At 45.0% G+C, this 21,782-nt stretch overlaps 1 protein-coding gene across 1 annotated transcript in view; it reads left to right on the forward strand.

Moving 5' to 3' along the window:
- Window positions 1-2,449: 2,449 nt before the first annotated feature.
- Window positions 2,450-21,782, forward strand: part of FEZ1 (fasciculation and elongation protein zeta 1) — a 45,104-nt gene continuing 25,771 nt past the window's right edge. The window contains exons 1-3 of the mRNA XM_040977155.1: window positions 2,450-2,557; window positions 8,851-9,198; window positions 16,332-16,431. Coding sequence (XP_040833089.1) covers window positions 8,888-9,198; window positions 16,332-16,431 — 411 coding nt within the window. The 5' untranslated portion in view covers window positions 2,450-2,557; window positions 8,851-8,887. The remainder of the gene's footprint in view (window positions 2,558-8,850; window positions 9,199-16,331; window positions 16,432-21,782) is intronic.

Raw genomic sequence — 21,782 nt, forward strand, 5'->3', positions numbered from 1 at the left:
CCACCTGTGACTCAGCTATCAACTGAGAGGGGGCGGTATTGCATTGTTGGGTAACCACTCCCCTCACAAGCCCCTTTAAAAGGTCCAGGAAGCAGGGGTTCTCTCTCTATGGCCAGGTGCTTCCATTACTCTGGCACCTCGACTCTTGGCTGACCCAGGACAGGTAATCCCCTGAGCATGGTCCCTGTGTACTGCTTAGATGGGGCAATGGTTATAGCAATGTTGTTTCTGGTTTGTGTGCTGTCAGGAGTTCCAGGAGAGGTGAGACCTAGCAGTGATGGAATGTGAGCAGAGAAGCCAGGGAAATGTGAATGTCTGCAGCTTTGTAAGTGTGTCCAGGTTGCATGTCTCTTAGGATAACTTATATTGTTGGGGAAGCTGGGACATAAGTCTTCATCTTAATGAATAAACTTAAGGGTTATGACCATTTGTTCCTTTTGGGGTTATGATTGGTTGGATTATGATTGGTTGTACTGTGATTGGTTGGATTGCCGTATGGACTTGTGATTTGCTAGTGTGCTCTATTTTCACCAAGCTTGGTTAATGAAGACTCCTTAATAAACCTTAGACATGTCTGGTGTGATCTCACTTGCACCCTGCAACAGAACCACAGAATTCACATACTGAATTACTGTTGCAAGCCAGGGATTATACTAAGTATTTTGCATTCATCATGTAATTTATTCTGCATGATAACAACCTTGTAAGTAGAGATTGGAACCTCATTAAAATATTTATTTGAATGGCAGAGTGATAGAGAAAGAGAAATAATCTTCCATCTGCTGGTTCATTCTCAAATGGCTAGAGCAGTCCCAGATTGGGTCAGAACAAAGCCATGAGCCAGAATTCCACCCCGGTCTCCCACAAGGATGTACTTGGGACAGATGCTGCTGCTTTTCCAGGTGGATTATCAGGGATCTGGATCAGAAGCGGAGCAGCTAGGACTCCAGCGCTCTAATAGGGGATGGCTGTGCCATACGGCTAGTCCCAGGGACTCCCATCTCACAGATGAGAAAACTGAGGCTAGGTCACCAGCTAAGAGGTACAACAGTGAAATTTGAACCTGAATTTTCTCAGAGACCAGTTGCTTCTTCACTCTAAAGAACTTCTTCCCAGGCCTCTCCAAAGCCTGTGTGTCCCACTCTCCAAGGATCTGAACAGAAATGCCCTCTTGTGTGGTATTCCTTAACTTCTAAGGAATAGAATTCACCAAGACTTAATACAGAGCTTCCTGTGTGCCTGGAAGTGCTTGCACAAACTCCCTGTGCCCCACCCTGGGCCCTGGGAATGGGTCAAACCATGTTATCCTCATTCTGCAAATACAGAAGCGAGCCACAGAAAGGCTCACTTGGTTCAGACACCGAACCCGCTGAACCAGGTATGATTTGGGGAATGGACACTAGGGGGTCTTTGAACCACCTCTCACTCTAGCAGGGAAAAACCTACTGGTTAAGGTCACCAGGAAGGCAGAGGGACCAGCTGTCCCTCTCGTCTGTACACTATTCTCCAGACTCATGTCCTTCTCAAGCCTGAAATGTTTGTGGAATAAATGCACAAACAAACGAATAAGCAAAGTTCCTTGTTGCTTGCAGCTGAACTCCTCAGCTCAGTCCAGAGGTGCTGTGTGGAAGGACTTGGGGTTCCCCACCTGCACAGGCTTTTTGGGTCCCTCCCCCCAAGCCTGCAGGCCCAGGGGCCCTCTTAGCTGTGTACCTTTAAGAACTGAGAGGCTTCCCAACACTGGCAGCATCTCTCGACACAGACTTAGGCACAGAGTCAAGGTCAGTGTTAGGGAGAACATTGTCAGCCTGGCCCATTTCACTCTCCTGAATTTTCTCTGTTAATTGCTGGTCCTCTCGGCCTGAAACTCGAGTCAAACTTGCCTTGGCCTGCACCTTGCTCCCATCTGCCTCTTTGCCTTGAAAAGCATTCCTGTCTGTTTGCACACCTTTGGCCTGCCCTCTGCACCGGGTTTGCATGGGGAGCCTTCCCAGGGCTGGCCAACCCAAGCCCCACCAGAAGGAATGATGCTTCGAGAGGGCATGAGAGGGTCTACGGGTGTGTCTGCAGGGATATGGCCTCCTGTCCACACAGCCATAGCCTACTTCTTATCCAGCCCCCATGGTGTTAGGACTTGTGTGGTATCCCCACCCCCTTTGAAACTTCCTAATTGTCTTGAAGGAGGCTGAAAGAACAGTATGAAAGACGTGAGCAACTGTAATTCATAAATATTAACCAAGCAGGCCCCTGGGCTCCAAGGACGGCTGTGAATGCTAACGAGCGAATGACGTCCTGGCCCTGCGCGTGCCCACCGGGCGGGTGCCCGAGCGCGGGCGCGCCCCCACCCCTCCCTGGGAGTGCGGGCACGAGCGCGGGGAGGGGGCCGGGTGGAGGAGGCAGCGGAGCGCTGCCGGAGCTGCAGGGGGAGCGCTCGCTGGCTGCCTCACCCGCTCGCCGCTGCCACTGCGCTGCGCTCCGGCCGCCCGCCGCCGCCGGTTGATGGGGGTGTCCGGCTGAGCCCCGGGATCCGCCTCCCTCCGCTAGGACCCATACAGGTGCCGTCGCGGGGGGTGGGGGGAGGGCACCTTGATCTGGACCCGACTCACTATTGGGGGTGGGGGAGTCGGTTATGGATGGTGAAGGAGGCCCGGGGACTCCGGGTTCTCAGACAGGACGGTGTGCGGGTGCCGCAGCCTCGTACCCCGACCCACTCCCATCCCGGGGCAGTCGCAAAGTAGGAATCCGGAGGCATCCTCCTCTTGCCAAACCCGCCCTTCAGGGAGCTCAGCCGGGACGCAGAGCCAGGGCCGTATCGGGGAGGGCATGATGGGCACTTGAAGCATCGTCTCAGCGCGTCGGCCCCCGGCAGGCCTGGCGTGCGCGCGCGTGCGGGTGCCCGTGTGCATGTGGCTGTGTATGTATGTGTGCATACATGTGTGTACATGTTGTACATGCATATGGCCATGTGTGCATGCACCTGTGTGCCTATGAGCCCCTGTGTGTGTGTGTATGTGTGCGTAGGGAGCCAGGGTGGAAAGAGGGCTGGGGGAGGCAAGGAATGCTGCCCGGTGGTGCTGGAGAGGCTGGTCTGCATTCATGAAGGAACCGTTATCCGGCCCGGTAACCTTAAACTCCAGAATCATCTTTGTCGCTAAGAACCTGACCCCCATCTATCTGCTAACCCCGGGTCGGGCGCGGATTGTGCATTCCTGCAGTGTCAGATCGGCTGGCAGCGGCCGTGGGCGCTGGGGAGCGATTGTTTTACTACAGAGCAGGGCGGGGCGGGGCGGGGTGGAGGGGCGCCAGCGTCCGGTGCCTGGAGGGCTCCCGGGTTGGGGTGCAACATTCGGCCGAGCCCGGACGGCTGCGGTGGTAGCTCGCTCTTCTCCCCTTTTGCCTATTTCTTTCCTGCTAGCCGCTCAACACTCTTTGCCCAACCCTGTGTCCACTCCAAAGCTCTAGTTTTGCTTGGTCGAAAGGGCAGTGAATGTGTGCGGCCTCCGTGGATGAGCCAGCTTCCAGCGAGCGCCAGCCATTGTGCTGCCTGGAGGAGCCTTCCTGAGCCCACACAGGTCGGAGCAGGGGGAGGAGGAGGGGATCCGAGATGGAGGAGGGGAAGGGGGTTGCCGATCCATATGCAATGAACTACTCTGCCGAAACGTGCAGCTGGCACGCCATGTACACCGGCTGAGTCTCTGCCGGTGGACCCAGAGAGGTCAGGTTTTAGGAGGGGTTTGGGGAGGCCCAGAATTAGTGGATCTGTGGGGCAAGTAACGGCAAGAAGGAGAGGTGGAATTGGGCCCGGCATGGGAGCCAAGGTAAAATCTGTGTGGATTTGCTCCTGCTGGCTCAGCCCGGTGGAGCAGAAGCTGGTAATTTGTGCTACCGTCTCACCAATGCCTTCTGACAGAGGCCTCTCTGACTTACCCGCGCTTCTGCTGGGTCTCCCCTTTTCCTTCTGAGAATCACACCTTCTACTAAGAGCTGAATTACATGGAATAGATGACAGCACCTGTGCTCTGGTCTCTGATAAAGAAAAGGAAAAAAAAAAAAAAGCCAACTACCCCATGGTTCCTGCTTTCTGCCATTTTCCCTGCATGTACCATTTATTTATTTATTTATTTATTTATTTATTTATTGAGTGGTATCTAGAACAGAAACCGCCTGCCCTATGTTAACCCTAGCTTTTAAGGAGGGTTCTGAGATGAGCTCTGAGCAAAGCCAGAATGAAGCTTAGCAGGATGCAAGAAGAGAAGGTTGCTTCAGACATTGTAGCTGGGGGAATGAAGGCTTTTTCCCTTCTCCACCCCGTCCCTCCCCTGGAGATGCCAGCTGAACGAAGTGGCAGGTAGGGTCACTGAGGCGAGCTGGAGACCCCCTCCTGGAGGCTGAAGTAGAACTGTCAGCTCTCATCTGCGACAGCCAGGGCCTTTCTACAAATAGTGGGCTCAGTCTGAGTGTGGAGTGACTTCAGATTCCCAATGAGGGATTTCAATTTTAGCTTCCGCTCCAGCTGGTCATTCATGCAGCGATTCTTGGCTCCTGGGTAGTGAACTGCACAAAGCAATCAGCCTGCATTATGGATTGCCTCAAATAACTGTGTTTCTGAGCTCTAGCGCTGGGTTCATTTATTCCTTTGTAATCTTCTAGATGAATCTATTTTCTCTAGAGCCTGCCTGGACTAAGTTAGGTGCTTTCAGCACAGTCTTCTATCTTAGTCCTAGATTCTGGTTGGATTTGCCTCTTGCTGCTCGTTAATGGATGGGTCATGTCCTTTTAAACCAGCACCCGATGGGTGTCACCTTCCATTCCCAGTCCCTCCGTCAGAGCACACAAGCAGAGTGTGAATAGCTGTAGTTCTAAATGGTGAGTTTCAAGTCTCTCTTAAATGGGACCAGCAGGGGACTCACATGATGGCTCAATGGCTAAATCCTCAACTTGCAGGCACCAGGATCCCATAAGGGCACCAGTTTGTGTCCTAGTTGCTCCACTTTCCATCCAGCCCCCTGCTCATGGCCTGGGAAAGCAGTAGAGGATGGCTCAAAGCCTTGGGACTCTGCACCTGTGTGCGAGACTTGGAAGAGGCTCCTGGCTTCAAATTGGCACAGCTCTGACCATTACAGACACTGGGGGAATGAATCAGTGGACAGAAGATCTTCCTCTCTGTCTTTCCTCCTCTCTGTATATCTGACTTTCCAGTAAAAAAAAAAATCTATCTATCTATCTATCTATCTATCTATCTATCTATCTATCTATCTATCTATCTATCTATCTATCTATCTATCTATCTATCTCCCTCCAGTGATCCAAGGCCCTGTGACCAAATGAACTGAAAACACACTGGCACAATCCATGCTCAATTCTTTCATGGTAGCTCTTTCATTTGGTAGGCATTTGAAACACTACATATGGACTACCATGGCTGTGTTAATATTAAGCCTTTTAAAGTAAAGATTTATTTATGTATTTAAAAAGCAGAGTTACAGATAGAGAGGGAGAGACAGATAGAAGGATTGCCCATCTACTGTTTCGCTCCCTCACATGGCTGCCACAGCCAGAGAAACAGGCTAGGCTGTAGCCAGGGATCAGAAGCTTCAACTGGGCCCAAGGATTTGGGTCATCCTTTGCTGCTTTCCCCGGGCCATTAGCAGGGAGCTAGATAGGAAGTGGAGCAGTTGGGATGCAAATATGAAATATTGGCCTTGCAAATAGTGTCTTTATCTGCTATGCCACAATGCTGGCTCTCCTAGAAAAAAACACTGTTGCACTGGACTTCTCTGTAAGTAGATACCATGAATTGTTAGGCACTTTCTGTGTTCCATGTATTTTGTTCAGCATTTTAAAGATGATCTCTAGGGATAAAGTCACCTTCAAGATAAACCCTACTTTACTTTGTTTAATTTTTCTAAAGATTTATTTTCATTTATTTGAAAGGTAAAGCTACCGGGAGGGAGGGTTAGACAGACATTCCCTCCATTGGTCCACTCTCCAAATGGCCATAGCAAGCAAGGTGCGCCAAACTGAAGCAGAGCCAGGAGCTTTGTCTGGGTCTCCCCTGTGAGTACAGGAGCCCAGGCACTTGTGCCATCCTTTACTGCCTTCCCAGGCACATTAGCAGGAAGCTAGGTTGGAAGTAGAGCAGCCAGGACCTGAACCAGCACACATGTGGGAAGGAAAAGAAGATGTCTCAAAAACTTCATGGAAAATGGAATTAAAAGAAATTTGTTGTAATGGTAGCTGAGTCTTGGCCAGGCCAAAGTCAATTTCCAGCAAGTCTATTTTTGTGTCCCATGTGAGTGGCAGGAAACCAAGCACTTGAACCATCCATCTCTCACTGCTTCCCAGGTACATCAAAAGGAAGCTAGATTGGAAACACATGGTATCTAGTACTCAAACAAGACTCCTGAACCCACTGTACTGTAATGCCTTCTTCTTTCACAATTGCTGGAATATCCTTTGTATGGATGTATTTCCTTTTCTTAATGAAGAATAAAGTTATATTTTCATTTCATTTCCTACAAATTTTAATTTGTAATTACATTTAGAGTGCCCCTAGGGTTCTAGAGATTATGAAGAGCCTCTGGCTAGTAAGCAATTGTATGTTCCTTTCTTTTTCTTTTTAAAAAGATTTATTTATATTTACTAGAAAGGTAGATTTACAAAGAGAAGGAGAGACAGAAAGATCTTCCATCAGCTGGCTCACTCCTCAAATGGCTGCAATGGCCAGAGCTGAGCTTATACAAAGCCTGGAGCCAGGAGCTTCCTCTGGGTCTCCCACATATGTGCAGGATCCCAAGGCTTTTGGGCCACCATTCTCTGCTTTCCCAGGCCACAAACAGGGAGCTGGATGGAAGTGGAACAGCTGGGACATGAACCAGTGTCCATGTGGACGAGGTGCTTGGAGGAGGAGGATTAACCACTGAACCAACATGCCAGCCCTGTGTGCTCCTTTAAAGCTGTGTCCCATGTGGTTGTTGGGTGCTTGCAGTGTGGCTAGTCCAAAGATGTACAGAATGTAAAATACATGCTGGATTTCAAAGAATTTAGCATAGAAACATAATATAAAATATCTCATTAATATTTCCATAAGATTGTCTCTGAAATATTTCACATACATTAGATTAAGTATATTATTAAAATACGTTGCTGCAATTCAATTATTAATTCGTTATAAAAGTTAACTTCCAGGAACTGGTGTTATGGTGTAGCGCGTTAAGCTGCTGCCTGCAATGTCCACATCCCATATATGCACTGGTTTAAGTCCTTGCTGCGTTGCTTCCTATCCAGCTACCTACTAATGCACTGGGGAAAACAGCAGAAGGTGACCCAAGAACTTGGACTTCTGTTACTCCTGCGGGAGACTTGAATAGAATTCCTGTGTCCTGGCTTCAGCCTTCCTCAACCCTGGTTATTGTGGCTGTGTAACAAGCGAATCAGAAGAGGACAAACCTCCCTGTTTCTGTATCTCTTTCTGTGACTCAGCCTTTTGAATATAAATAAATCTTTCAAAAGCATGAAATTAACTTCCAAAGATGTTAGTTCTATAGGAACATCTTTATTATAGCAATTCAGGAGATCAGGGCCCATAATGCATGTCAGTCAGCTATCGGTGGCTTTATTGCTTCTTTGGCTTATTTAGGTGGCGGAGAGAAGTTTGCTTGTCCTTTTGTGATGCAGGGAAGAAGGCTGAGCATGTACAGTAGCTGTAGTGATGATCAGGATCGTGGGATCTGTGCTCACGGTGCAGAAGATCATTTTCCAGGGAGCACACGGGACTGATAACTCAGTGCAGGCCAATATGTGCATTAGGCGCCACGGAGGGTATCCGGAGGATGTCAGTGCCCTCGAGGGGTTCCCACTGAAATTGGAAAGAGGCCTGGATAAATCACAGTTGGAGACAATGTCCGAAGAAGGCTTTGTGGGGGGAGAGGTTCCGTCATTGTTGGACAATGGTTGGAGGCCTGCGTGTAGCATTCCCGGATGCAGTGCCCACGGAAGCTATCATCTGGCTTTGGAGTGGATGGGCAGTTGGGTCTGTTTCTCATAACAGGATAGATGATACAGACATTCCCGTACTCCTAGGCTTGGCCTCTGTGTCTGGGAAAAACTCAAGCATCTGTTGGAAAGTCTCTGTTATTTATTGATGAGGGTGGAAATAGCCAGCTCCATTAATCTTTATCCAGAACTCTTGTGCCAGTCATGTTTCAGAATTTAGATTATTTCAGATTTTGGAAGGCAGTAATAGAGTACATATTCTGCATTCTATCTATTTATTTACAAGTAACTTTATTTTTATGTTCATCAAGTTTTTCAGTTGACTTTAGTTATGAAAAACTTCCAGTTCAAAGCACAAAATTAAGGACAGGGGAATGGAGATTATTGAACAGCATTGGCATCAGTTATGTGCCAGGCACTGTTTAGAGCACAGGCCTGTGTTTACTCCGTCAACCTTCTAACAGTGCCTGGAGGTAGGTCCTGTTATCATTTTTGTTTTGAGAAGAATAAGAACAGAGAAGTTAGGTTGCCTAAGATGGCAGCTGGTAAGGGTAGAGCTGTATGCAGATGCCAGGGAGTCTGGCCCAAGAGTTGCATCCTCAGGCCCTGTCCTTTGTGATTTGAAGCAGAGACTGGAAAGCAGGTGTGTCCCAAGGTTCACTGAGTTTAACATCATCAACACTGGTAAGGTTCTTTGAGCCTAGTAGTGTGGTAGCGCAGAAGCGATGGATGCCAACAAGGTGGAATCCTTGTTTTTTGAAGAATTTAGAGAAGTCGAATAAGTGCTTATGTTTCCCCAGCAGTCATGGTGCCAAAGCCCAGTCCAAGCTCATGCTGCCCTGTTTCCTTCTGCAGGAACGGATTCTGAAAGCTGTGCTGTAGCTGGGTAAGAATGGAGGCCCCCCTGGTGAGTCTGGACGAGGAGTTTGAGGACCTCCGGCCCTGCTGTTCAGAGGCTGGGGAGGAGAAGCCACCATGCTTCTACGGCTCATCTCCCCACCAGCTGGAGGACCCCTCCCTGTCTGAGCTTGAGAATTTTTCTTCTGAAATAATCAGCTTCAAGTCTATGGAGGACCTCGTGAACGAATTTGATGAGAAGCTCAATGTCTGCTTTCGGAACTACAATGCTAAGACGGAGAACCTAGCTCCTGTGAAGAACCAGTTCCAGATCCAAGAGGAGGAGGAGACCCTTCAGGATGAGGAGTAAGAAGTCTTAATTACCCTCTCACGCTACAGACAAGAGCCCCGCAGCCGGGGCCAGTTCTGACACAGAACTGTAGTGTTTCTGTCTACAGGCCTATGGCGTAGTACTTACATTTTAATGATGTCAGTGGGGCTGCACTTCAGAAATTTTGCTGGCGCTGCTGTCTCTTCACAGTCACCTGCAGAGAGCTTAAGCTGAAGACTTAGATAAATGAATTTTTCAGTAGTTGAAAGGTTTTCCTAGATACAAAATAGAATTTCCAAAACGCTGTAAATCTTGGAGTCTATTTTCAGTATTTTTATATCTAGGAAATCCATCCACAGATATTAGAAAAAAGGACCAGAATGGAGTGGGTGTTTAGCAGGGTGGCTATGACACTGTCTGGGAAGCCTGCATCCCATATTGGAGTGCCTGGGTTCAAGTTTCAGCTCTATTTCTGATTCCAGCTTGTTAATGTGTGTACTTGGAGGCAGAAGGTGATGGCTCAAGTACTTGGGTCCCTGTTCTCCATGTGCAAGACCTGGGTTGAGCTTGCAGCTCCTGGGGTTAGCCTAGCACTGACCCTACTTTGGCCGGAAGATGATTTTTCGCTCTTTCAAATAAAAATAAGTAAGAAGCGGAAAAAATTAATTAATTGCAATGTTAGAATCTATGTTATTGGACCAATGTGCTTAAAGAAACACCAGAATTATGTAACCCTGTGGGCTTGGAAAATTATCCACAAATCTTAAGATATGGCCAAATAAGAAAACATCGAAATTGAACTGAGAGCACAGGGAATTAATTACTCTGGACAAAATACAGGTGAAAAAGAGATGGTATGGCTTTGGGGTATGCATATGCCAAGTCCTGAGTCAGCTGCCATCTAAGACCATAGAGAAGAGGCCCTAGGGTGGGCATAGCACCCAGCAGTTAAGATCCCTGTGTTTTATTTCAGAGTGTTGGGGCTCCACACCTGCCTCTAACACCTGAATCAAATTTTCCAGTAGTGTACCCCTGGAGGCAGCAGTGACAGTTTAAGCAGTTCTGTCCTTGTCACACATATGGGAGACCTGGATTGAATTTCCCAGCTCCTGGCCATTGGGGGGCTTTTGGAGAGTGAACCAGAAGATGGAAGAACTCTTTCTCTGTGTCCCTCAAATAAATGAAAAAAAAAAAAAAAAAGGAAAAGGGATCTGAGAAAATACTGAGGAGGTACCAGAAAGGACAGAAGGGCATCATTGGCCCATTAGTCTGTTTAGGCATATAGTCAAAATATACATAAATTCTCTTTGTAAATAACATACACATTAGCTGTTCTTTAGAAATAGCACAAGAAGGATCAAATTGTTGGTTATAGAAATTTGGAGCAACTGTACTTTCCATTTCTCTTTTTATGGACTTGTAATGGAAGATTAATCCAGAGTATGACAAGAGGAACCGCCTGGAGGGTTGAACCTGACTGTGTTTGGGAGAGAGTTGCCTCCTTTTAACTACTATGTCTGTAACTTCGTAATACAGGGGATATCTCTTTATCTGCTTTATTCACTTTGGCATCATCATTGTCTAACACAGAGCTTGGTGTGTAGTACGTGATTAGTCTTTTTGAATGAAATATCGAAGATGGAATGGATTGGATGAGCAATAATAACTAGCCTTGTTGGTGCACGTAATGTGCTTCTAGGCCCATACCATTTCCTTCTTTCCTTTTTAATTAACATTGGCCTGGAAGCATGATCACAGAGAACACTGTACTCTGACCACTGACTACTGTGACGGTGGGCCTGTGTTTCAATTCAATTTTAAGTTTTAAACAGATTCTAAGCCCGCTATGATTTGCTCAGTTTCTATAAGTCAAAAAAGAATGGCTCTAGGTTTGTTTTTTTTGTTTTTTGTTTTTTTTTCATGCCAGTGCACCAGGCAATGAACTAGAAACACAAAGACGTTGAATTTTGATATCTGCACTCTCACTAACTCATCGTGTGACCTTGGGCAAGTCGCTCCACTCGTCTTGACTGCATGGCTCCTCATCTTTGAAACCCCCTGAGTTCAATCTAGATGAGGCCGGGATAGTTTGTGAAGAAACTAATTTCTTACCTCATTGTGGAAGTGTTTTAAGATGTCATTGAGAAACGCATCCTATTCCTTTTGCTTTCAACAAATCATTTTCCCCCATCTAAACCCATCTCTGCTTCATTAAGGACAGGAGCCAATGAGCAAGTTCGTATGTGCATTTTTCACATTAGCAGAGGCAATTCAAGGTTAATCACCATCACATGGGATTACTGGTCTCCTCACCCTCATTTTCATGCTTTGGCTGCCTCATTGACTGCTTCAGCTAAGAGACCAAGGGTTGAATAATTCCTTAGAGATAAAGTATGATTTGGGGATGGCATAACAGGAAGAAGTTAGGAAGAGAAAAATTAACACTTCTTAGGCACTCATCATATCTCAAACTTCTTTAAAATTGTAAAGAAAAAATGCAGTAATGTCATCTGTCTTGTCTTACAGACACCATCAGGATATTGCAACTTAATTTCTAATCTGGTCGTAATTCTCTAGGACATAGCTTTAGCATTATTGCCATAAATTTGCTCATTTTTAGTATTTAGAAGGATATAACATCCACAAATGATTTGAAGTATTTTGAGTGGGTTAGGGATAAATAATAGAAACTTAAAACCAAAGCAGAGAAATGATAAATGAGAAAGCAGTGATTCTCTTAGAAGTTTTGAATTCCTTTTTTTTCCCCTAAAATTTATTTTATTGATTTGAAAAACAGTTACAAAGGGAGAGTAGAGACAAAGAGAGGTCTTCAATTCATTGGTTCATTTCCCAACTGGCAACAATGGCTTGGGGATGGACCAGGCTGAAGCTTCCTCTGGGTCTCCTAGGTAAGTGCAGGGGCCCAAGTGCTTGGATCATTCTCTGCTGCTTTCTCAGGCACATTAGCAGGGAGCTGGATCAGCAGTGAATAGCTGGGATTAGAACTGGCACCCATATGGGTTGTTAGCATTACAAATGATGACTTAACCCACTACAACATAGTGCTGTTTTCTGTTTTTTTTTTTAGAATTATTGGGTTATAGGCAATGTTAGAGATGACATTCACACAATAAATAAACTAACAGTCTTTTAACATACTTTAAAATGCACTCATGCTAAGTGTGAGTGTTGGCATAACTAGACATTTACCAAACATTGGCCAAGGTAAGTAGCCAGCTGAGGGCAAATAAAGGGAAGTGGTTGGAACGTAGGTTGGAATTCGAGTAAGTCCTTTGAGCTGTGTGCCATGTCGTCACACATAGGTGCAGGAAAGGGGGTGTGTATTTGTTTGTCAGGACTGGCACAGCTCGGAGGCCTGTCAGCTCCTGGCCCTACAGCTGTTGGTGTACTTGTTTTTGTACAACCCCTGCTGTTGGGTTTGCTCATGCTCTGCTTTTTTACCTGGTCCTTTGTGGCGGATTACGTAGTCAGTTCTATACGCATCTAACTCTAAGCTATGAGAAACAAACACAAAAAGGCTTTGCTATAATTACAGGGCTGATACAGCTGATGCTCGGGTGTCATGGCAGCATAAGGGTGGGCATTAGAGTCACCTGTTTTATCTTATTTCCTTGAAAAGAGGTGAAGAAGAGAGGGTTTTCCAAGTCTCCTTTCCATGAGACAAGAATAACTAACAGGATGTTTCTCAAGGAAGTGGGACTTGGCAGGCCAGCTCAGCATACTGCTCAGGGGCCCTCTGTCTTCTCCCAGAAACCCTGCTTGTGAGGCCCAGGAAGCCTCCTTGGGGGAAAAGGGCCCTTTCAGCTCCCTTCCTTGCAGAAAGCTCTGTTGGTCCTCCCACTGACTCTTTGGCTGTGGCTGCCTGCCAGCATGTCATGACATGTTCATCTTTGCTGCCCATTTCCTCTTCGCTGGGCTGGAGACCTAGATGGAGAACTGTCACGTCCCCTACAATCCTCTCGTGGAAAGATGAATATGCAGTGTCTAGATTGTTGCAAGTACGCATTTCCCACATAGGGCTAGTCTCCAAACCGCTGTGCTAGGTTGTGATTTGGAACTTGGTACTTCAAAAAGTTATGGAAAATAGAATTAAAAACCACATTTTTTGGAATGGGTGTCTGGCCTAGTGGTTTGGATGCCTGTCCTTTCATGGGAGTGCCTAGGACTGATGGTCAGCTCTAGCTGCCGACTAGATCCTGGCAGTCAGCAGCGATGGCTCAGGTCCCTGGGAGACTGCCACGCATGTGGGAGACCTCGATTGCATTTCTGGCTCAGACTACAATGCCTGCCCAGCTGCCCCAATCCCCAACTCCCCGTCTTGCTATTGTCATTATTTTGGAAATGAATAAGTGGATAAGAGATTTGTTTCTCAAAATAAATGAATTAATATTAAAAGAAAGGTTATTTTGATGCAAACATTTTTGAAATCTATGCATATAAAGGAATTTTCAAGAAGTTTGTGAAAAAAGGCATTTTTTTTTTATTACAACAAAACTAGGTATGGATTTCAATTTTTTTTTTTTGCTCAAAAATAGACTTGTATTTTAAGTCTATTTTTTTCCACAATCATTTTGAAGTCCTTTCACATTATTTTGGTGTCAACTGTATATTTCATAAAGAATCAGAATGATTACGTGGTTAAAAATACAAGCGCTGAATGCTCAGCCACTGTACTGCCAGGGTTCAAATCCTACTTCTGCCATTTTTGGTGTGTGACCTCAGACAAGGTTTTGTCTTTTTCTCATTGGCGTCTGCCTTGATGAGGAATTAGTTCTTGGTTCAAAGTAACTGTTGGGTAACTATTGGTTGCTGTTGTTATTCAAATGTGCATTGAATAAACGGAAAAAGAGAAGGAAGTGATTGTAAGGAGGTGAGAGTTACTTAATCTTAAGGGCTATTTATAAACTTCAAAGGATAGAAAGTACATCAGAAAGGAAGAAGAAAATGACAGAGTATGAAAAAGAAAGCAGATGGTCTGAAATCCTGAGGAGACAGAGGTTTTTGGAATTCTCACTTAAATCTAGAATTAGAAGAGGAAATCCATAGTTAGTACAGACAGTGAAGGCTCAGATGAGAAAGTGGCACTCCCTAAACAACCCAGGGGAGCCCTTGGGTGTCACGTAAAGACTGTATTGGGTCTCAAGGTCATGGGGGAAGCGCATGGGCCATTAAGGTCCTGGCCTCTTTCTAACCTTATGGAGATGCAAAAGATTCCTATCCACTTTGAATTTTGCTGAATTTCACTTCTCCAAGGCACTTCCTGCAGGGCAAATTCTGAAGGTCAGCGCATGCATGTTCTTTCTCAAAGTGGAAAATGGGATGCAGTGATGTAAAGAGAAATAATGTGCCGGCTTTTCCAGTGGGTCTAGTGCCCTGGTCCTGGAGACACCAAATCATATTTGCTGTCTCTTGGCTCTACAATGCTAATGGGACTTGGATTTAGAAGTAGCTTTGATTAATGCAGCTTTAATAGTGCATGGCAGAGATTGGGCAGTCACTCGTGGTTGAAGAAGAAGGCCTGAAACCCTGCTGCAGCAATGTCTGAGGAGCAGGTGATGAGGCCTCTCAAAGTGCTTTCTTACAGTGCTGGAGAAATACAAAGTCAGCATGCATCCCAAGCACTGCTATTAAATTGTGTTTTCTTGGGGGTTGTGTTATATTTGTTTTGTCAGCAATTGTGTGCACCGTGTAGGAGGAAACTGCACTTCTATTTCCATGTGTCAGATTTCATTCTTGATTTGGTTTATGCTAATAGCATCCCTCACCTGCATTGCAATCTATGTAATTTCAAGTATCAGGGCTAATTTACATATGTGGTATATAAATTTACAATCTATATTATATACATATGTTTCTAGCATATATACATATATATGCACACATACATATATATGTTGTTAAATAATTTTACAGCATTTTTTGTTTCATCATTTTAAGTTTTATACATACATAACCATATATGCTCACTTTTGAATGACTGTTTCGTAGATATGTATACCTAAATATATCTTCTCTGGGCAGGTGTTGTGATTCAGTATGGAATGTGGACCTCACAAGCAGTGAGAGCCTTACTGGAGAGCCCATACTGGAGAGCCTTGTTTAAATTCCAGCTACTGCCCTTCCTTAGCTGCCAGCCAGTGTGCCTAGGAGGCAGCAGATGATGGTCCAAGTATTTGGGCTCTTGTCACACACGTGGGGGACCAGATGGAGTCCCTAGCTTTTGACTTTGATCTGGTCCAGGCTGGCTGTGTGGATATTTGCAGAGTGAATAGTGAACGGAAGATCTCTCTCTTTCTCTGTGTCATCCTTCCAAGTGTATAAATAATCTTAAAGAAAACTACAAAATATGAGCATGTATCACTTGAATAAGATGATATGATTTTTAAAGATTTATTTATTTTTATTGGAAAGGCAGATTTATAGAGAAAAGTAGAGACAAAGAGAAAGATCCTCCATCCATTGGTTCACTCTCCAAATGACAGCAAAAAATAATGTGGAAACAATGGTCTTACTCACTTTCCTGTAACCCTTGACCCTTTGTGCCCTAATCAACTATGTAAGGTTATCAAAATAAAATAATAATTTTTTTTAAAAAGTACACATTTCTAGCATTGCTATTATCCTCTTACCTATACTGTCAAGGGGTGAATTGCTGACCTGGCTGACGGCAGGCTTCTGAAACCAAAATGTGCATTAATTGCATGATAACGCTGACTTTAATGAGACACAGCCAGAAAATCTGGGCATCTGTCTGTCTTTCTCTGTGTCTGCGTCTGTGTCTTTTCCTCTCTCTGTTTTTGCCCATGCAGAGGGAGATACTAGCATTTGCTAGGCTTCTAGAGATGAACGCTGTGTGAGCTGGAACTTTATTTCCAGGGCGTGGGTAGGCTTGATTGCAGACTCTATCCTTTTTACCTCACCGATGAGAAGCTCCTCTCCTCAAGAGCCAACACCTTGCACCGTGCCACTCCGCACTGGCCGTGCTGCTAATTCAGTTTCCAGCTGCCCTGCCGCTGCATGCTGGAAGGCAGATGATCTCAGCCTGGCACCCACAGCAGCCTCCCTCCTCCCCTGGCTCAACTCTTCCTTCCCCCGGGCGGAGCCGAGCCACAGATGCGTGCTAATGAGAGCTTCTCTTTGTTTACAGGGTCTGGGATGCTCTGACAGACAATTACACCCCTTCACTCTCGGAAGACTGGAGGGACCCAAACATCGAGGCTCTGAATGGCAACAGCTCGGACGCCGAGGTACTTCTCTGGCCCCTGGCTCAGGGGGAATTGAGAAGATGGGGCCTCCAGTTAGAAAAATGTTCAGTAACTCCATGGTCTTCCTCTTGGGCAATAAGGCTCAGCAATGGCTCAGCAGCCCTGCTGGAAAGGTGGATGTTATGGAGGGGATTGGCAGCAGGGGAATGGTTATCTATAAGAAAAGTGGACACAGAAAACTTCTTTTGTTGATCTGTGTCTTAGAACACATGCAAGTAAACACAAAAATAAGAGCCTTTGGGGGCTCAAGTAATGATTTTTAAAAAGTATTTACTTATTTTATTGGAAAGGCAGATGTACAGAGAGGAGGGAAGACAGAGAGGAAAATCTTCCGTCCGATGATTCACTCCCCAAGTGAGCACAATGGTAGGTGCTGCGCTGATCCGAAGCCAGGAGCCTCTTCCGGGTCTCCCACGCGGGTGCAGGGTCCCAAGGCTTTGGGCCGTCCTCTGCTGCTTTCCCGGGCCACAAGCAGGGAGCTGGATGGGAAGCAGGGCTGTCGGGATTAGAACCGGTGCCCATATGGGATCCCAGCACGTTCAAGGCAAGAACCTTCGCGAAGGCCTCAAATAATGATTTTTTTTTAAGAAAGAAAAATTTATATATGTTAGGTTTTCCCATCAAAAATAAGCATTTCAGTCCTACTAGAAACAGGGTTGAGAATCAGTGCTGAGAACTCTTGCAGCCTGTCACTGGCCAGGGGCCAGGCTGAGACGGCAGTGAGATGGCCATGCAGTGGGATAAATTCTTCATGGAACTCAACCGAAGAGATATTTCTGTGTCTGGGTCAAGTCATGCTCCCTGGTTACAGATGCCAAGGAAAGAAGTAGCCTGAGGGCTTCCGGGCAATAAAGAACACTTACCGTGAGTGCCTTTGCCCAGGCTATGGGGCAGGAGTGACCTTGCAGAAGATCCAAATTGTTCCTTTTGGTGTCCACATACAGACGATTGTCTGTGTTGCTTTGATCTGCTGTAAGAGAGCACCTTTAACCCTGTAACCTGTTAACAATAGACATTTGTTTCTTAATGATTCCAGAAGCTAGGACATTCAGGGTCAAAGCCTTGGCTGATTCTGTGCCTTGATGAAGGCCTGTTTTTCTGATTCAGATAATCATCATGTCACTGTGGCTCCACACAGCTGTTTCACAAGGGCACTGATCTCATTCTGGAGGGCTCCAGCCTCAGGATCTAGTCCCCTTACGAAGTCCCCAGTCCCAAAGCCATTGCATTGGGGGTTAGGGTTCCCACATATTAACTGGGCTGTGGGGGAGGGCGTAGACATTCAGAGCAGGAAGTTCAGCTGTTTAACGGCTCTGTGTCTATAGAGAGCCGACCTCTGCCTTGTTTGCTTTTCTAGCTTTGCTTGTGGAGGGAAGGTGATGATTTCTTATCAGGAAGGGCTGGGGCAGCCCCACGAACTCAGCAGTAATGGAGGCAGCCAGATATGAGATCCGGCTTCCCTAGCAAGCTGGAGTCAAGGCAGGGTAAAAGTGCAGGAAACAGATTGCTCTTGTTGGACAAGACGTCTACACACTATTGCTCAAGGCGACACACCAAGGAGATCAGCATTTAGCTGGTTTGTTTGTTGAAAAAGCAACTATCTATGTATCTTGTGTGTACACACACAAACACACTTGTCTACTTAAAAGGCAGAGAGAAAGAGAGATCTTCCATCTGGCTGGTTCGCTTCCCAAATGGCTGCAATGACCCAGGCTGGGCCTGGCCAAAGGAGACAGAAATTTCATCTGGTTTCCCAAGGACAAGGGGGTAATCACAGAATGAATCTGTATACTGAGACTCAGCCAGATCCATTGCAGTACAAACTACAGACTTGGCTTGTTTGTCTCTTTCTGCTAGCTTTCTGTTTTAGGTGGATGAAGCCAAAAATGTGTAAGATGGCCTGACCTTCAGGAGGGGATCTAATTCATCCTCATTTGCAGAATTTCCTCCAGGGATGAATATTTCGGGGAGAACTGAATGATTCTGAGATGGATGATCTCCTTCGTAGTGTTTCTTCCATCGAACCCATGGGATGACATGGCAGCCAAAGAGGATGGATTAAGGCTGTTTCAGTTCATCTCCTAAAAAATTTTCTGGGTTAGTTATAGTAGGAGCTTTTCAAATAGACCTCAGTTTAAGTGAGTTACTGGAGTAACCAGAGCTCTGTATTCCTTCTGGGACAGACACTAACCAACCAACGAAATACCCTGGGCATACTCAGTGCCCACAGCTGGTGGGCTTCTCTTTAGGGACCCCACAGAACTTATGCAGAAATGGGTCACCACCAAGAATAGCTGTTGGTACCCAAACCTAATCATCTTTGTCCTTGTGTATCACTAAGTAGCTGTGTCAAATATTGTACAAGCTGCTGAAGTGTGACTACAAATAATTTTCTCTTCTAAAATTAAAAGCTCATGTGTGCCAAATTTGAAATGTCAGAATTTTTTTTAAAAACTTGTTATTGTAAGTCTTAAAAAAAAAAAAAAACAGCAGCCCCTTGCCTTGCCTTTTGCTTCTGCATAAAGGCAATCACAGTTTTGTTGCTTGTAGCTGTTGTTTTATTGAGATACAGCTTCAGTTTTCTAATTGTACATTTATATTGCTATAGTTTTTATTTTTTTAAAAAAGTATCCATTTTATTGTTAACTACTAACTTTGTGTTATGGAAGATAAAATTTTAATTCTTTTGAATCACCTATACTACTTACACTTACTCTTCCTTCCTTGGCATATGGGGTTGTCACCCATTGATAATTAAGTCAAAATTATGTATATTCTTAATTGCAACAGTGTAGTACTATTTCTTTTTGTGTGTGTGTGAAGATATAGTAAACAGTTTCATTGGGAGTCCGTCTTTGTCTGGAAGTAGAGATGCATACTGGTTTGTATCCTCACATCTGGATATGATAGTCTCTATTACACAGTTACTGTATATCCTCATAAATGAAAAGCCATAACACAAAATCAACAACAGGAAAATAGAAATTTACAATGCCATGAAGTTAAATAACATGCTACTAGATATGATAATCTCCATTACACAGTTACTATACATCCCCTTAAATGAAAAGCCATAAAACATAATCAACAGAAAGAAGAAAAAAAAGTTGACAACACCATGAAGTTAAATAACATGCTACTGAATGACTAATGTGTCCCTGAAGAAATGAAAAAGAAAATCAAGAACCTTCTTGAAGAAAATGATGCTACTGTATCGCCTATGAGTCAGTGAAGAATTTAATCAGAAGAAAGTGTTTTGAAGAGATGAAAGTAACAAAAGTTCAAAATCCATGAGATATTGTTTCTGCTGATCCTTGTTGGTGAGATATGTCTCCTGTAGACAACAAATAGATGGGTTTTGTTTTTTAATCCAGTCTATTAATCAATGACATTTGATTGATGAATTTAATCCATTTACATTCAGAGTTAATGCAAATGGGTGCTGATTTGGTTCTGTCATTTTAGCAATGGGTTTTTGATTGATTTAGTCTTCTGTTGTCATTTTACTGGGATGTTCTTTACATTTGCCTTTGGTTTTGGTAGTTACTGTTCCTTTTTTCTGTTAAGAGAACATCTTTAAGTATCATTTGTAGGGCAGGTTTGGAAGAGGCACATTCTTTTAACTTTTCTTTACTGTGGAAGAATTTTATTTCATATTCAAAAACAGAGGGAAAGCTTTGCTGGGTACGTTATCCTGGGCTGACAATTTTTTGCTTTGAGAATCTGGAATATGTTGCTCCATTCTTTTCTTGCCTGTAGAGTTTCCTATGAGAGGTCTCTTGTGAGTTTAATTGGCATTCCGTTATATGTAAGTTGATTTTTTTCATGTGCACACTTAAGGATCTTTTCCTTATATTCCATTGAAGAGAGCTTGATGATCATGTGTCTTAGTGAAGATTGCTTTTGATCAAGCCTGTTGGGAGTTCTGTGCCTCTCCTGGATGTTGTTTCCCAATTCTTTCTCTAGATTAGGGAAATATTTCCTCATTGTTTCATTGAATACACCTTTAATCCCAGTTTCTCTTTCTGCACCTTCTGGGACTCCCATAACTCTTATGTTTGGCATCTTAATAGTGTCTTTCTATTCTTGAATACTTTTTTTGGGCCTGATCCAGCTCTGCTTCCAACTTTTTGTTTGCTTCTCCCTGGTGACAAGAAACCATGGAACTTTTTTTTTTTTAAAGATTTATCCATTTATTGGAAAGTCAGATATACAGAGAGGAGGAGAGACAGAGCGGAAGATCTTCCATCCACTGATTTACTCCCCAAGTGAGTGCAATGTCCGATGCTATGCCGATCCGAAGCCAGGATCCATGAACTTTCTTCCGGGTCTCCCATGCGGGCGCAGGGTCCCAAAGCCTTGGGCCATCCTCGACTGCTTTCCCAGGCCACAAGCAGGGAGCTGGATGGGAAGTGGAGCTTCCGGCATTAGAACCAGCGCCCATATGGGATCCCGGGGTGCGCTCAAGGTGAGGACTTTAACCACTATGCTATCATGCTGGACCCAGTTTTAATACTTTCAATGGGAGGTCTCTGCTTGGCTGCCACTTGTTCCTAGGCTAACTATCCGCAAAGTGTGTTGCCTACTCCCGGCTTAGCTAGAAGAGGGGGTGTGGCTATGAGCAGATTAATATGCATACCAAAAGTACCCTCCAGGATGAACCTCCATGGGCGCTAAGATTTGGCTAGCCCCTGGAAATACAACCTGTCACCACCTAAAGGTTTTTATTTATTTATTTTTTTAGTGGCGGAACTAACTGATAGGCAGAAGATAAGAAATATATAAAAAACACAAGGATTACAAAATGTTATTTTCTCAAGTCAAAGTTTTTTCCTTGCAAACATCCTAGCTAGCACCCTCTATCTCTTGGCTACAGTCTGGTGTGTGTGTGTGTGTGTGTACACTAAGTCTGCTTCACAGCTGTTGGCCCCAGAATTTCCTTAATTTTCATCCTGGGGATTCTTCCTGCTTTTCTCACTTTTCCTCTGGTGGCCATATTTTAACCTGTTTAGGGTTAACCCCTTATTTGGTGGGGAAGCAAGGTGCATTTAGCATATCAATGAGAAAGAGGAATAGACGAATGTATCTTAAAATACACGGGGGTTGGTAGTCTGTTGAGATGCCGTTTGGAATAGTGGCACCCCATACTGGAGTTCCAGTTCAAGTCCTGGTTGTTTTTCCTCTGCTTCTGCTTCCTGCTAATACACCTGGGAAGGCAGGGGGAGACACCCAAGTGCTTGAGTCCTTGCCATGCATGTGGGAGACCTGGATGCTTCCCAGCCTCCTGGCTTGAGCCTGCCACAGCTTTGGCTGTGGTGTGCATTTGGGGGGTG

This window comes from Ochotona curzoniae, unplaced genomic scaffold (assembly GCF_017591425.1).
Source record: "Ochotona curzoniae isolate NIBS_2020 unplaced genomic scaffold, NIBS_Ocur_1.0 contig_2723, whole genome shotgun sequence".
NCBI classification, from domain to species: domain Eukaryota; kingdom Metazoa; phylum Chordata; class Mammalia; order Lagomorpha; family Ochotonidae; genus Ochotona; species Ochotona curzoniae.